Source organism: Aulonocara sp. 'chitande type north' Nkhata Bay, linkage group LG3 (genome assembly GCF_057382095.1).
Source record: "Aulonocara sp. 'chitande type north' Nkhata Bay isolate Kocher_YH1m ecotype deep benthic linkage group LG3, A_spYH_male_GT1.1, whole genome shotgun sequence".
Lineage (NCBI taxonomy): Eukaryota > Metazoa > Chordata > Actinopteri > Cichliformes > Cichlidae > Aulonocara > Aulonocara sp. 'chitande type north' Nkhata Bay.
The window spans coordinates 12,463,501-12,481,473 of NC_141346.1; the positions used below are offsets into that span (position 1 = coordinate 12,463,501).

The 17,973-nt window shown below is 40.9% G+C and overlaps 1 protein-coding gene across 1 annotated transcript in view; it reads right to left on the reverse strand.

Annotated features, from left to right (window-relative positions):
- Positions 1-5,425: 5,425 nt before the first annotated feature.
- Positions 5,426-17,973, reverse strand: part of LOC147334006 (uncharacterized) — a 31,193-nt gene continuing 18,645 nt past the window's right edge. The window contains exons 2-3 of the mRNA XM_086286517.1: positions 8,180-8,289; positions 5,426-7,482 (exon numbers count right to left, since the gene is read on the reverse strand). Coding sequence (XP_086142643.1) covers positions 6,064-7,482; positions 8,180-8,197 — 1,437 coding nt within the window. The 5' untranslated portion in view covers positions 8,198-8,289 and the 3' untranslated portion in view covers positions 5,426-6,063. The remainder of the gene's footprint in view (positions 7,483-8,179; positions 8,290-17,973) is intronic.

Genomic DNA, 17,973 nt, shown 5'->3' on the forward strand with positions numbered 1-17,973 from the left:
TCCATGAGGTGCTAAAAAATGGCAGAGGCTTCAAATAAGCCAAATGGAAGTGTGACGAATTGGTACGAACCATACAGAGTGGAGAAGGCCATTTTTGTCTTTGGACTCTGCAGACAAGGGAATCTGCCAGTAAGCGTTGGTTAAATCCAGCATCATAAAATAAGACAAGCAGTGCTTAACCAGTCCAGGTCAACTCAGGCATTGGACAAGCATCAAACCATGAGACCTTGTTCACTTTCTGATAATCATCACCAATGTTCCCTCTAAACTGCGTGTGTGCTCAATTGCGCACTGCTGGCACTCTGTGCAGAAAAAATCCGTGTTGCACATAAAATAAAATTCTAGTAAATAATAAAATTAAAGTAAATACGTTAACAATTCTGTTTTGCAGTGTTAGTCAGTAAGTGACTGGCTGCTCCAGTATGGGATTAGAACAATGGCACCTCATCCCATAGGCCAGCCAATCACGTGATTCAAATTCGTATATGCGCAGCTAATCAACGTCGTTGACAGGCTATGACAGCGTCCTTATGTGCCGAAACCGGTGTTTTAGCGAGCAAAGTGGTGTGACTAATGTGGAGTGAAGCCACGTTAATGACAACGTGTACAACCATTGGAGATGTGAGCAGGACAGATGGAACAAGTGACGTAAAAAGAGTGGACTTTATACCAGTTTTCAAATTGTGTTGATAGGCCACATAAAAAACAGAGTTGTGATTAAAAAAAAATCCAATGTTTGGTTTTCTTCCAGAATATTGTTGTTTATATTTACTGGGGCAAGGCAAGGCAAGGCAAGGCAAGTTTATTTGTATAGCACAATTCAACAACAAGGTGATTCAAAGTGCTTTACAGAGACATTAGAAACAAGAACAAATAAAAAGCATGATTTAAAATTGATTAAAACAAGCAAATAAACTAACTAACTAATTAACAAACAAACAAACAAACAAACAAACAAACAAACAAACAAAACAGTATATAAAATCAAAACAGATAAAATCAGAACAGTAGATAAAATCAGTAGTTAAATGTAAGTTTTGAAATTTAAGCTTAAAGTGTGGATTTGGTTCTTTATTCAAATGCAGCTGAGAACAGGTGAGTCTTCAACCTGGATTTAAATAAAGTGAGTGTTTCAGCTGATCTGAGGCTTTCTGGGAGTTTGTTCCAGATATAAGGAGCATAAAAGCTGAATGCAGCTTCTCCGTGTCTGGTTCTGACTCTGGGAACTGATAAAAGACCGGATCCAGATGACCTGAGGGATCTGGATGGTTCATACTGGGTCAGGAGGTCATTGATGTATTTTGGTCCTAAACCATTCAGAGCTTTATAGGCCAGCATCAGAACTTTAAAGTCTATCCTCTGACGGACAGGCAGCCAGTGTAAGGACCTCAGAGCTGGACTGATGTGGTCCACTTTTTTGGTCTTAGTGAGGACTCGAGCAGCAGAGTTCTGAATGAGCTGTAGTTGTCTGACTGATTATTTAGGTAGACCTGTAAAGATGCTGTTACAGTAATCAAGCCTACTAAAGATGAATGCATGGACTAGTTTTTCCAGGTCCTGTTGAGACATCAGATCTTTTATCCTTGATATATTCTTGAGGTGATAGTAAGCTGACTTTGTTATTGTCTTAATGTGTTTTTCTAAGTTTAGGTCTGCATCCATCACTACACCCAAATTTCTCGCCTGGTTTGTGGTTTTTAGATGTATAGATTGAAGTTCTCTGGTGACCTGTAATCGTTTTTCTTTGGCGCCAAAGACTATTACCTCAGTTTTGTTTTTGTTTAGCTGGAGAAAATTGTGGCACAACCAGTCATTGATTTCCTCAATGCATTTACCAAGAGCCTGTACAGGGCCTCGGTCTCCTGGTGACATTGTGATATATATTTGTGTGTCATCTGCATAGCTGTGATAGTTTATTTTGTTGTTGTTTATAATCTGTGCCAGTGGGAGCATGTAGATGTTAAACAGAAGGGGTCCCAAGATGGAACCTTGGGGAACTCCACATGTGATACTTGTCTGCTCAGATGTGAAGTTACCTATTGATACAAAGTATTTCCTGTTTTCTACGTATGTTTTGAACCAGTTTAGTACAGTTCCTGAAAGACCTGGCCAGTTCTCCAGTCGTTTGAGTAATATGTTGTGGTCAACTGTATCAAATGCTGCACTGAGATCCAGTAAAACTAGGACTGACATTTTTCCACTGTCTGTATTCAGACATATGTCATTAAACACTTTGGTCAGAGCGGTTTCAGTGCTGTGGTTCTGTCTAAAACCTGACTGGAAGGCATCGTAGCAATTATTCTGTTTTAAGAAGTAACTGAGCTGTTGAGAAACTGCTTTTTCAATGATCTTACTTAAAAACGGGAGATTTGAGATCGGCCTGTAGTTGTTCATTTGTGTCTTGTCAAGATTGTCCTTTTTCAGTATAGGTTTGATTACAGCAGTTTTTAGTGATTCTGGAAACACACCTGATAATAAAGAAAAGTTGACGATCTGTAACAGGTCTGACTCTAAAGTCTTTGAGACCTTTTTGAAAAAACTTGTTGGCAGGACATCTAAACAGCAGGAGGAGGAGTTCAGTTTACCTAAGATGTCCTCCAGGTCTTTGCTGTTAATAGGTTGAAACTGTTTCATGGTGTTTAAACAGTTTTTTGGTGGACACAGTACATATCCTGGATCTGCTGTTGATGTACCAATTGCTTGTCTAATTTTTTGGATTTTTTCAGTGAAGAATTTGGCAAAGTCATTGCAGGCCATGGTCGAATGAAGTTCAGCTGCCACTGACACAGGAGGGTTTGTTAGCCTGTCAACTGTAGAAAATAAGACCCGAGCATTATGGCTGTTTTTAGGGATGATGTCAGAGAAGTAGGACCTCCTTGCATTCCTCAGTTGTAAATTATAATTGTGAAGTTTCTCTTTATAAATGTCATAATGAACCTGGAGGTTTGTTTTTCTCCATCTGCGCTCAGCTTTCCTACACTCTCTTTTTTCTTTTTTCACCAGTGTGGAGTTTCTCCATGGAAACTTTTTCCTTCCAGAGATAACCTTCACCTTAATGGGAGCAATAGTGTCCATTACATTTAACATGTTAGCATTGAAGCTATTGACGAGCTCATTGACTGACCCTCTGGGCAGGTCAGGTGTTAATGGGAAGACCTGGTTAAAAATTGCACTACTGTGTTCAGTTATACGCCGTTTTGTGATCACTGTTGTTGATATATTTGTGTGGGCTGAGATTTTACAGAACAGGGGGAAGAAATGGTAAAAACTGCATTTTATAAAGAAAACGTTATAAAGCACTCTCCGCCTGTGAGCAAAGACAAAACCAAAACACCCCACCCTTTCCCATTGGTCAAAAAATGTACCATGCCGACCAATCAAAACATGGCATTTGGTTGTTAAGAAACGGAAGTTGTTAAGAAGAGGAAAATTTAGGAGTGACGGCAGTGTTTTGAGATGTGAGAGATTTGCAACGTTTAGCGCAAATCTTGTATAGTTAGTGTGTAGTGTAGTCAATAGTTTTGTTGTGTGTGTCAGAACAATGAGGCGGCTGCTAAATGTTACAGGAGTGATACATCTCCTGTTGTCAGGCCTGCAGGTATCAGGCTTTTGATGTTCTCCTTTATCTCATAGTGGACAGAAATTATTTTTTGGAGAGGCACAAATAATTTGTGTGGCATCAGATTTGATGCAGAACACCTGATTGTTCTGTAAATAGTTTGAAATGTTTGTTTAAAAAAAATCCCTTAGCAGCATTTTTAGGTAAACAGCTGCAAAAATCTTTGTTGTTTGCAATACTCAGTAACTTTTTTGAAGAAGTAACTATATAATTAATTGCCCAGCATTGGTCTTTATATATTGTATTTTGCAGAGAGAGTTACAAAGTTTCAAAGTGGTGCTCCATGAGAGTCCTGTAGACGAGCAGCAGCACGATCCTGCATTGCAACTGCAAACCGCTGTTGCAATGCAGGAACATCTGCTTTATTGGAATGTGTGAGATGTTAACCACAATGACTCTTAAAAACACTGTCTCAAAGCTTCATGCCAACAGCATGTTTTTAAGAAAAATCAAACATATTTTCTTTCAAGATAATTTTAGAGTTTTTAATGAGCTGCAGGATCCTTCTTCAGTGTGAGTTGAGAACAGCCAAGTCGCCTCCTGTGATAAACCTCCACATGTACCACTGAAAACAGTTAAATTAGTTTGAATCGAAAATAATGGGTCAAACTACTTGTTCTGAGACCATTTCTTTATTTTTCACACCAAACTGTTTAATAAGATAAACTCTACACAGACTTCATCAAATATAGCTAACACTTTAACATTAACAGGATTTCATAATACAAACTTCAAATCAACAAGAAAACAGCTGCAGAACATGTGGAAACCAGTTCAGCTTGAGTTTCTTTTTTTCTGGACATAAAGTCACAGCAGGTGTTGTTTCAAAGCTGGTGGACAGATTTAGTTCATTTTGGAGGTTTTAAGAGCAACTGCTGTGAAAATATTTGTAGTTTTGGGAGAAAATGATTTAAGAGAAGATTTTACAACAGCAAAAGGTTAAATATGAATGAAGAATTGAAATTTAACAGAGGTAACACATTAAATGAATACATTAAAAAAAAGTTAATTTTGGAAACACTAAGAAAGTTCAAATGAAAGAAATTGAAATATATATCCATATCTGCAATTCTGATACATTATTAGTTTGGTAAAAAAGACATTCCTATAACTTTAATAATACAGTAACAAGTACAACTACTAAACACTACTGTGTCCTAAGGGAACAAAGATTAAAATGTAACAGAGATAACATTTTAGAGAATTAAAATCCCTCAAAGGAAAAAAAAAGGAACTTGATATGCATATCTAGATATGCAGCTTCCTAAATGTAACATTCAGGATTATTCACTGCAGCTCCAGAAATCAGAGCTACCTCATCAGATCCAAGTGTGGCATCAGCTGACACTCTTTACAGGAGATTCCATCTGAACTCTGTGGAGCCTGATCTCAAGGTTTTTAAGTCTGACCCTGAAACCAGAAGAGGATCTTTCTCTCTCTTCAGATTCATTGTGATCCAGTGATTTCAGTCCTGCATGATCAGGCTGATGTTGGTAACAGTGAAACAGTTTATTTACAGTGTGGGATCGTTTGTGTTCGGAGTATGAACTGAGATTCCTGAAGCTCTTGTCACACTGGTCACAGCTGAAGTTCACTTCCATGTGTGTACGTTCATGTTTGTTACGATGACCTGATTGTGAGAAGCTGTTGTCACAGTGTCTGCACTTGTATGGTGTCCCTCCTGCAGTGGTGAAGGATGACCCACACTGGTCACAGATGTGCTTTTTGACCACACTGTGGAAGAGGTCATGTATTTTTAATGTACTTGGTGTGTGGAAGCCTCTCCCACATTCTTTGCAGTAGTTCATTTTGTCTCCAGTGTGGCTACGTTGATGTGGTTTTAGGTCCCGTTCGTGATTGGAGGTTTTTCCACAAAGGTTAAAGAGAAACGCTTTCCCACCACCACAGTGACGACAGGGTTGAGAAATGGATCAGTGTGCTTCGCTCCACTCCTAAACAAAGACATTGTATGTCAGGGAATTCCTTCAACGTTTTTATGCTGAACGTCGCCTGAAATAAAAAGCATCTCTGCCAACGTCCAATTACATTTTACTGTTTACACTATAAAACTCAGGTTACTTCTTCATTTTTCCAAACAGTTCATTCAGTATAACTCCATAAGTTTACTGATCAGACTTTTTCCAAACAATCAGGTTAAAATTACAAGATAAAAAAATCAATACATCCTCACAGTAACTGCACTTCTAGAGTTACTTTCTGGAGTGGATCTGTTGGTGTTTTTTCAGCTGATTTGGAGCTTTAAAAGTCTTCTCACACAGGTCACATTTATAAGGTCTCTCCTCAATGTGTTGTTGTAACTGTGCATCTGTTGCAAACAGTTTCCCACACTGATCACAGCAGGAAACATCAATTCCAGTGTGAATCCGTAGGTGAATATTTCGATACCGTTTGTCACTGAAACTTTTTCCAAAAAAAACGCAGCTCTACGCCTTAATTCCAGAGTGGGAAACTAGATGCCTGTGTAAGTCGCTATTTAGAGCAAAAGCCTTACCACACAACTCACAGTTGTGTGCTTTAAGTCCACTGTGGATGAGTTGGTGTTTTTTTAAGGTTCCAGCCTGGGTAAAAGACTTTCCACACAAGTCACAGCTGTAAGGTTTAACTCCACTGTGGATGACTTGGTGTTTTTTTAAGGTTCCAGACTGGGTAAAAGACTTTCCACACAACTCACAGCTGTAAGGTTTAACTCCACTGTGGATGAGTTGGTGTTTTTTCAAGTGTCCAGCCTGGGTAAAAGACTTTCCACACAAGTCACAGCTGTAAGGTTTAACTCCACTGTGGATGAGTTGGTGTTTTTTCAAGTGTCCAGCCTGGGTAAAAGACTTTCCACACAAGTCACAGCTGTAAGGTTTAAATCCACTGTGGATGAGTTGGTGTTTTTTCAAGTGTCCAGCCAGGGTAAAAGACTTTCCACACAAGTCACAGCTGTAAGGTTTAAATCCACTGTGGATGAGTTGGTGTCTTTTTAAGGTTCCAGCCTGGGTAAAAGACTTTCCACACAAGTCACAGCTGTAAGGTTTAACTCCACTGTGGATGAGTTGGTGTTTTTTCAAGTGTCCAGCCTGGGTAAAAGACTTTCCACACAAGTCACAGCTGTAAGGTTTAACTCCACTGTGGATGAGTTGGTGTTTTTTCAAGTCTCCAGCCTGGGTAAAAGACTTTCCACACAAGTCACAGCTGTAAGGTTTAACTCCACTGTGGATGACTTGGTGTTTTTTCAAGTCTCCAGCCTCGGTAAAAGACTTTCCACACAAGTCACAGCTGTAAGGTTTAACTCCACTGTGGATGAGTTGGTGTTTTTTCAAGCTTCCAGCCTCGGTAAAAGACTTTCCACACAAGTCACAGCTGTAAGGTTTAACTCCACTGTGGATGAGTTGGTGTGTTTTTAGGTTTCCAGCCAGGGTAAAAGACTTTCCACACAAGTCACAGCTGTAAGGTTTAAATCCACTGTGGATGAGTTGGTGTGTTTTTAGGCTTCCAGCCAGGGTAAAAGACTTTCCACACAAGTCACAGCTGTAAGGTTTAACTCCACTGTGGATGAGTTGGTGTGTTTTTAGGCTTCCACCCAGGGTAAAAGACTTTCCACACAAGTCACAGCTGTAAGGTTTAACTCCACTGTGGATGACTTGGTGTGTTTTTAGGTGTCCAGCCTGGGTAAAAGACTTTCCACACAAGTCACAGCTGTAAGGTTTAACTCCACTGTGGATGACTTGGTGTCTTTTTAAGTATCCAGCCCAGGTAAAAGACTTTCCACACTCATCACAGCTGTAGGTTTTCTCTCCTTTTCTTCTGTGAGGTTTGTCGGCCTCCTGAGAGCGCTGACTTTTCGCTCCATGTTGGTCCTGCAGTGACAGAGATACAAACAGAGGCAATGAGTGAAATGCAGTCGTGGAACAAACTGAAACTCCCTCCATTGGTTGAATCAAACATGTCAACAAACACATTGTTGGTGTGTTTCCACCACCTTCTGGTGGCAGTATCACATTACAATGATGTGCTACAATGAGAGTTGTAATGAAAATTACATTATTGAAGAAATATTGATCAGCAGAGAAAATCTTTTACGCATAAGAAATTTCAAGTTCAACTGATGATATTGTTGTTTCAATGTGTGCTTATAAAATATGATCTTTGTATTTTCTTGTAACTTCTGTTACAAGAAATTAGAACTCTGAACAATATTTAAACTCCATTCTGAGTTACATACCATAAAATAATACTTTATGATTAACATAAATGTTTGATTGCTCTAATTACCTGTATTTACCTTGTGACATATTACAGGGCAAATTACATTCTGGGTACAGTTACATCACATAACATCAACTGTGAACACCTTATGTTACCGTGGCGTTTAAGTCCATGGGAATTATGAGTATCTACTCCCAAATTCCCATCCGGGCTACATTATTATCGGTTCATGGTATCGCTTAACTTTTACGAGTATGAGTACACACACATTTTACAGTATCGGCCCGATACCCGATACCAGTATCGGTATCGGTGCATCCCTAATTGTAACTGTGATATTTTTCTCACCTTTTGTGTTGAAGTCATTGATTGTTTCCTCTGTAGTGGCTGAGCTGAGTCCAAATGGATGAAATTGTTCCTCCGTTGCACCACCAGACTCTTCTCCTCCTGTTAATCACCTGGGGGACACACACACAGCAGGATTTGTAAAAAGAGTTTTGATAAACACAATGCTGGACAGCAATGCTGTCATGTACACAAATACAGTGGGGCAAAAAAGTATTTAGTCAGCCACCGATTGTGCAAGTTCCCCCACTTAAAATGATGGCAGAGGTCAGTAATTTTCACCAGAGGTACACTTCAACTGTGAGAGACAGAATGTGAAAAATAAATCCATGAATTCACATGGTAGGATTTGTAAAGAATTTATTTGTAAATCAGGGTGGAAAATAAGTATTTGGTCACCTCAAACATGGAAAATCTCTGGCTCTCACAGACCTGTAACGTCTTCTGTAAGACGCTTTTCTGTCCCCCACTCGTTACCTGTATGAATGGCACCTGTTTGAACTCATCATCTGTATAAAAGACACCTGTCCACAGCCTCAAACAGTCAGACTCCAAACTCCGCCATGGCCAAGACCAAAGAGCTTTCGAAGGACACCAGGAAAAGTATTGTAGACCTGCACCAGACTGGGAAGAGTGAATCTACAATAGGCAAGCAGCTTGGTGTGAAAAAATCAACTGTGGGAGCAATCATCAGAAAATGGAAGACATACAAGACCACTGATAATCTCCCACGATCTGGGGCTCGACGCAAGATCTCATCCCGTGGGGTCAAAATGATCATGAGAACGGTGAGCAAAGATTCCAGAACCACATGGGGGGACCTGGTGAATGACCTGCAGAGAGCTGGGACCAAAGTAACAAAGGTCACCATCAGTAACACACTACAACGGCAGGGAATCAAATCCCGCAGTGCCAGACGTGTTCCGCTGCTGAAGCCAGTGCATGTCCAGGCCTGTCTGAAGTTTGCCAGAGAGCACATGGATGATACAGCAGAGGATTGGGAGAATGTCATGTGGTCAGATGAAACCAAAGTAGAACTTTTTGGTATAAACTCAACTCGTCGTGTTTGGAGGACGAAGAATACTGAGTTGCATCCCAAGAACACCATACCTACTGTGAAGCATGGGGGTGGAAACATCATGCTATGGGGCTGTTTTTCTGCCAAGGGGACAGGACGACTGATCCGTGTTAAGGACAGAATGAATGGGGCCATGTATAGTGAGATTTTGAGCCAAAACCTCCTTCCATCAGTGAGAACTTTGAAGATGAAACAAGGCTGGGTCTTCCAACATGACAATGATCCAAAACACACCGCCCGGGCAACAAAGGAGTGGCTCCGTCAGAAGCATTTGAAAGTCCTGGAGTGGCCTAGCCAGTCTCCAGACCTCAACCCCATAGAAAATCTGTGGCGGGAGTTGAAAGTCCGTGTTGCTCGGCGACAGCCCCAAAACATCACTGCTCTCGAGAAGATCTGCATGGAGGAATGGGCCAAAATACCAGCTACTGTGTGTGCAAACCTGGTAAAGACCTATAGTAAACGTTTGACCTCTGTTATTGCCAACAAAGGTTATGTTACAAAGTATTGAGTTGTAGTTTTGTTATTGACCAAATACTTATCCACCCTGATTTACGAATAAATTCTTTACAAATCCTACCATGTGAATTCATGGATTTTTTTTTTCACATTCTTTCTCTCACAGTTGAAGTTAGAGCTGGGCGATATGAGATTTTTTCATATCACGATATGTTTTTTTCATTTTAGGCAATATGGATATATATCACGATATAAGCCAAATAACTATATTTGTAAGATTTAATTGGAGTCCCAGGCTTCTACCTTTCTACCTTTAAAACCCGGAGAGCAGCCAAATGGCTTTTAGCTAGGCTTTAGCTTCAGCCAAGTGGAAGCTAAATTGGCTAGTCATCCATATGTATATTAGGTTGTTGCCAGTTGCCGTGTTTTATAACATGTTTGACATGGCAGCACTGAATGCACATGTGCTGTATCAAGCATGCACCGGGATGAAGGAAAGACGGGTGGACTTCCTGGTGGAGCTTGCAAGAGAGTTGGCTCACTCTCATGTAGCTGCGAAGAAGGCAAGAAAAGAACAGTTGCTTTGGACACAACCCTCCACACCTAGCCCTGGAAAAAGAGTCATATGTCAGGTCAAACACAAATGCAAGAACAATCATGCCACTGTGCGATGTGTTCACTGCAACAGATACACATGTGGTAAATGCAGACTACAGATACCATGGCAGTGCCAAGATTGTGAGTGATTGCTGAAAATGTTGAAATGTACTCACTCACTTTTTATTATTATTTGTAAATATGTGTACAAATGGTTGGTTTTTTGTACTGTTTTTATCAATAAATCTCAGCAACAAAGGACGATGAAACACAAAAGGAAGTTCACAGCTTTTAGCAGCTCCCCCACCCCCTCATTCACACACCCCCACTCCCCTCCCTCCAGAATTCCCAGGTAACAACCTAATATACATATGGATGACTAGCCAATTTAGCTTCCACTTGGCTGAAGCTAAAGCCTAGCTAAAAGCCATTTGGCTGCTCTCCGGGTTTTAAAGGTAGAAAAGCCAAATGGCTGCTCTCCGGGGGTTTAAGTGTTTTAAATGTGCCTTTGCTCACAAGTAAAATGTGAAATAATCAGCAGCTTGTTTTGATTTAAATATTTATTTCCCATAATAAGTTCAACAGGGTAGATGTACTTAAGGAACATGAGACTTTCTCAGATAAATAAAGGCAAATATTGCAAACTACACAAAAGGCAGCCGCTAAAGCGTTTAAGTTTCAAAATAGAACAAACGAAACAGACTACTAAACTGTCAATTCCACTTAGAAACAAAATATTAATTCTAAAAATAAATCTTAGTTTGTTTTACAGAAGAACAGACAAAATTGACTAACTTTTGTCAATATCAAATAAACTGAGAGCTAAAAGGAAATTCTCAATCTCTCCTTGTTGTATAGCTTAGCTTTTCAAACAGTTTTAACAGTTACTTTAGTCTGACAAAAGCCGAATGACGAATTAGCGCTTCCAGTCAGAGACTGAGGCTACGTCAACACGTACACGGGTGTTTTTGAAAACTGAGATTTTCAAAAAAAACGAGGGAGAGGAGGTAAGTGACGGAAGTGACGAGTAAGGTAAGCGACCCATGTTGTAGGTGACGTCAGACGCCGGAGAGTTGGCGGAATTTAAAAAAAAGCAAAAGCAAATGGTAGCTTAGACTTTAACAAAGGTTTTTCAAGCTTCAATATTACCAAATATACTAATCGATTGTCATATAACTAACAACATCTGTTCTGTCATCTCTAACACCCTGGAGGACAACGGGGAGAGTTTAGACGCTCTCCAAGATTACATCGACCGCTGTTTTCAAGATTTAGTAATGAGGAAGGCCCAGAGTACATTCTCCCCGACCAAAATTGAGACGCCGTCATCGAAGAGATGTCGCCCGGCAGAATCCCCCGGTACAACATCGCCTGCCGGCAAAGACATCGCAGACATCCTGGAGTCAATCGACAAGCGATTGTCCAGTTTCGATGCGAGGCTGGCCCTGGTGGAGATTTTACACCGGGAATTTAAATCTCTGAGAGAATCCCTGGAATTCAGCCAGCAGCAGGTGGAAACGCTTGCCGCTGAAAATGCCACGCTACGGGAGTCAGTCAAATCTCTCACCGATAACGTGACCCAGCTAAACATTGAAAATAAAAAAATAAAAGAGTCCGTTATCGATCTACAAGCCCGTAGCATGAGAGATAATCTTGTGTTTTCTGGTATTCCAGAATCTACCGGAGAGGACGCGGAGGCAACGGTGAAAAGCTTCATCAAAATCCACCTGAAGCTGCCGGAGGACACCGTAAAGAACATCGACTTCGATAGAGTACATTGCTTGGGGGGCGTTCGGTCGCGGACTGGGAGACCACGGGCCTATCGTGGCCAAATTCGGGCAATTCAAGCAAAAGGAACAGGTGAAGAGTCGCGGCAGAGAGCTGAAAGGAACGGACTTCAGCGTGAACGACCAGTTCCCCAAAGAGATCCTGGAACGACGCAAGGTCCTGTTCCCAGTTCGACGTAGCTTTATCCAGAAAGGCTCCCGTGCTGTCATCGCTGTGGACCGGCTCTACGTGGACGGACAGCTGTACCGCGACCCCGGCACCACACCGTGGTTATACTGACTGCACTCCAGATAAGAAACCGCTACACTCTTTTCTTATTCACTCACACTTTTTCCTTTAACATTTGTTTAACCTAGTAATATCAATATGATATCATAGCAGATATAACACTGTCACCCTCCGTCATTACTTTAATTGGAATGTTTCCGTTTCGTTTCTTTTTTTTTGTTGTTGCTCACAGTTCATGTGGTTTCTTTCTTTTTCTTGTCTTTCACTGCTGTGATCACCTACTTCCCCACTCACCTACAAACAAACACCCTCTATTTCTCCATATTTTCACACCACGATCACGCAAACACATCCGCTCAACGGCAGCACATTCACAACAGCCTCACAGCACGCACAGACTTGCAGGACACATAAGCAAGCCACGCTTGTTCATATTAGTGAATATTCACACATAGTCAGACTTATGGAGCCTCTCACCACACTTTTTTTCCCTCTCCCTCTCTTTCTATTTGCAAACAAGGGATGTTTCCACACTCTCTCCACCTATCTAAACGAAACACCCAGCGTACATCATTAGACATACACACACAATTATGGGCATTCTGAGGCATTCCCGGACGAGCCCCCAATTATGTTATGGCCCGTCTAGGCGCGGCCAGACCACAACATAAAGGGTGATCCATCCCCGTCCAACCCCAAGCAGCACGTCACACACTTAATTTTTAGTGACAGTGATTTATTTACAATAAGTGCAGTTAAACAAAGGAAGGGAGCATATCATAACTTCAGGGTGAACCCAAGGCCAAAACAACAAACAAAAGTAGCCTATCTCAGGAATAAACGAAACTTACCTACTCAAAGGAACTAAACAAAACGACAATCACTTTCCTCCCTACCTAACAAAAACAGGAGAAAACTGATCAACCAAAAAGGCGGTCCACCCTTACATGCTCTTACATTACATAAGACTTTGACACAGTGACCGGTCTGCCGGCTGGGTTGGGCCGAGGATGAATGACTGGGCAGTCCCTGGCGGTCTCTTCTTATCCGCTGCCTCCCAGTCCTCAGCCAATCAGTGTGAGCCATCCACCCTGGATGCACCAATCCTGGAGGAGCACCTGGACACTCAAATCCACACACAATTACGGTCACAGTCGTAACACATGGAATGTAAATGGAGCTGGCACCAGAGGAAAGAGGTTAAAGATATTTAACCAGCTTAAAAAACTACAGGCAGATGTTGTTTTATTACAAGAAACTCACAGACCTGTCACAGGTTTAAACGAACTTAAAACACCTGAGTTTCCTAACGTGTTTGCAGCCTGTTATAATTCTAGACAACGGGGAGTAGCAATTTTAATACATAAAAATGTTAATTTTACAGTACTCGATACAGTTATAGATCCAGAGGGTAGATTTCTAATTATTAAACTATCAATATTGAACAAAAAACTATGTATTGTAAGTATATATGGTCCAAATGTTGATGAACCCTCATTCTTCCACGGATTTTTTAGTGCACTCTATGAACACCTCGATTGCGCACTCATTCTTGGCGGTGACCTCAACCTTGGACTAAATGAAGAAATGGATAGGCTCAACACAACAGGAACTCAGCGCAATTGGCAATCCACAAATATAATCAAACAGTATATGAGCGACTTTGGCCTTCGCGATGCATGGCGCTCCCTTCACCCCAACAGTAAGGAATATACTTTTTTCTCGCATGTTCATCACTCTTACTCTCGTCTGGATTATTTTTTGGTCAGCAGCTCACTGCTGAGTGACATTTCAGACACTGAGATTCATCCTATAGCTATCAGTGATCATGCTCCTGTATCTTTAAAACTAATGCACAAGAATAATACTACGCCAAGTAAAAACTGGAGATTTAATACATCACTGCTTAAAGATGAAGACTTTATTAAATATTTTAAAAAGGAATGGACTTCATACTTAGACTTTAATGACACCCCCGGAATATCTGCGTCTGTTCTATGGGAAGCAGGAAAAGCTGTGATGAGAGGTAAAATAATTTCTAAACTGGAGATTTAATACATCACTGCTTAAAGATGAAGACTTTATTAAATATTTTAAAAAGGAATGGACTTCATACTTAGACTTTAATGACACCCCCGGAATATCTGCGTCTGTTCTATGGGAAGCAGGAAAAGCTGTGATGAGAGGTAAAATAATTTCTTTCTCATCACACAAAAAGAAAGAAGAAAACAAAAACATTCAGGAATTAGAAAAAACCATCAAATCACTAGAAGAAGCCTACGCGTGCAACCAAGATCAGGAAACATTGAACAAAATATGGAAGACAAAACTAGAATTAAATGAAACTATTAATAAAAAAACACAATTCCTTATACAAAGACTTCGCTTGCAGAATTTTGAACACAGTAACAAATCAGGTCGATTTCTAGCTAACCAGTTAAAAATAAATAAAGAAAAAACAACTATATGTGCTGCTAAAGATTTATCGGGGAACACAATATATGACCCTGGAAGAATAAACAACATTTTTAGGGATTTCTATGAAACTTTATACTTACCACAAATAAACCCATCTAAAAATGAAATTGATCGGTTTCTTGACAATGTAAATCTCCCAAAATTACTAGACAGTCAAGCAATGGAACTGGATTCGCCACTGACACCAAGTGAATTCCAGGAAGCCCTGATAAGTATGCCCAATAATAAGGCTCCAGGTCCAGACGGCTTCCCTGCAGAATTCTACAAAGAATTCTGGACAATTCTGGCACCAGTATTCCACGGAATGTTGCAGGAAATCGAGGAAAATGGCAGACTACCACCAAATATGAACTCTGCCAACATTAGTCTCCTGCTAAAACCAGGCAAAGACCCTTTATTTCCCTCAAGCTATCGTCCAATTTCTCTTTTAAATGTAGACCTTAAAATAATCTGCAAAGCTCTCTCAAAGAGATTAGAGAAAATAACCCCCCTCTTAATTCACCCTGACCAAACTGGTTTCATAAAAGGTCGGCACTCCTCAACAAACACTCGTAGATTACTTAATTTAATAGACTACTCATACAATAAAAACATTGAAACCATAATATTATCTCTAGATGCAGAAAAAGCATTTGACAGAGTTAACTGGAAATTTTTATTCGCAACTTTACACAAATTTGGTTTCGGAAACTCTTTTATAAACTGGATAAGAATATTATACAATTCCCCAACAGCTCGTATCAGAACAAATGACCAGACATCCTCCAGCTTCTGTCTCCTGAGGGGCACCAGGCAGGGATGCCCACTCTCCCCTTCACTTTTTGCAATTTTTATCGAACCTCTAGGAGCAGCATTTAGACAGGCTACAACAATTAAGGGCATAAAATGTAAGAACATAGAACATAAAATCAGTCTCTATGCGGATGATGTGTTGCTTTTTCTGCAAAACACACAAACCAACCTCTCTGAGGTCATTACTCTAATAAACTGGTTTTCAAGAGTTTCAGATTATTCAATTAACTGGCCAAAATCTACAGTTCTCCCCATTAACTGCTCCTTCCATAATTCTTCCTCTGCCCCACTGCAATCAGGAAATATTAAATATTTAGGTATTAATGTTTCTCCTAAGCTTTCAGACTTAACTAAATTAAATCACATCCCACTTCTAAAGAAAGTAGAAGGCGATCTGACTAGATGGAAATCTTTACCCATATCACTCATAGGAAGGGTCGCCACTATAAAAATGATGATCTTGCCAAAAATAAATTACTTATTTTTGATGATCCCTAACAAACCATCACAAGATTGGTTCAGATCTCTGGATTCATATATTTCCAAATTCCTTTGGAAAGATAAACCCCCGCGTATCAGCTTAAAAACGCTACAAAGAACCAAGGATAGAGGAGGATTAGATCTGCCTAATTTTCACCAATACTTCTTAGCCAACAGGCTTCAGTTCATCTCAGAATGGTCAAAACATACCTTCCTAGATGAGCCCTGGCTAGATGTTGAACAGGCACTATGCAAGGATCTAGAGATTTCAGACCTACCATTTATTAGCTCAAACATCAAAAGACATGAATGCTTTAAAAGTATCAACATCAGCTCCTCTCTGACAGCATGGTGGGAGTTTCTAAAAATATCGGAGTCTTCACTAATCCCATGCAAACGTACTCCTATCTGGTATAACCCTGACATATTACAAAACAATAATATGATTAACTTCCCAGAATGGAGTTGTAAAGGAATTAAATACTTAGAACATATATTGGAGGGAACAGAATTGATCCCATTTGACAGACTAGTTGCACAATATGGGATCAACAAGAAAATTTTTTTAGAATATCAACAAATTAAATCCATTATAAAAAAGAAATTTAACCTCAGTGAAGTTGAATTACAAACACCACCAAGTGTGGCACATTTCCTTACTCTTAAATCCCCCAAATTATTATCTAAAATATATAGAACACTTTCTAAATTAGATGAATCAATATCCCTTCCTATTGCAAAGTGGGAAGCAGATTTATTAGTCAGTTTAGACCAAAACTTCTGGTCTCAGGTATGCTTAAAAACTTTTAAATTGATTAAAAATCCCAGTCTGCAATTAATACAATACAAAATACTACATAGAGTACACTATACAGGTCATCGGATGTTCAAGATGGGCTTTACATCTTCCAACAACTGCTCACACTGTCAAAACAATACACCAGACAATTACATTCACGCTCTTTGGTTCTGTCCACCAGTGCAGAAGTTTTGGCACGAGATATGTGAAGACTTATCAAAGTGTCTGAAATGTAACATTCCAACTTCCCCCTTAGTGTGTTTGTTGGGCAGCTTAGATAATGTCACTTCAGAAAACAATATAGCCCATATGGTTTTCACTGCCCTATGCATAGCCAAGAAAACTGTCCTCATGAACTGGAAAAATAAAAACAATCTTAATTCTAACCAATATAGAAATTATCTATTAGATTACATTAGTTTTGATACAGCCTCGGCCACCACATCAGATCAATTGCTCTGGCTCCTTTGATCGGCTCCATCACCTAGTGGGGGTGGGGGGGTCATAGTTTGGTCCCGCCTTCAATGTTGTGATTGGTGTGGGGGCAGGGACAGACTTAGGGCGTCGGGGGGTTCCCCAGAGGCATCTTCCTTGGGGGGCTCAACCCGGGGTAGCGGTCATGTCCGGTTGGGGGCTCTTTTCTGACCATTTCCTCGTGGCTGCGTGCAGCGGGGCTAGGGGAGGGTCTGTGATGATGGACGTGGGTTACTGACCTGGTAGCCTGTCTGCCCCTGGGTGGGTCCGGGATGGGCGTGAGGGTCTGGGGGCGCTCCATCTCTGGGCCGGGGCCCTGGCTGGGCCTCGGGGCCTTGGGTCCTGGTTTGTGTGTTGCCGGGGTTGTGGGCGGATGGGTGCATGGGAGCCCATCCCTGGCGCAGGGTGCCGCCGGTGTGTCGAGTCGCCTGTGGGGCTCTTCAACCGGTGGGGGAGATTGTTACACCTTGCAGGAGCTTTCCTCCCCTCAGGAACTCTCTGCAGGAGGGGGAGATACAGGAGAGGTGGAGGAAGATCTCAGCCTGGGCGTCTATTGTCTCATGTAGTCTGGATGATGAGTGGATGGTGGGGTGGGTGCAGTTTTCTCTGTGGTGGGGTTGGGTGGAC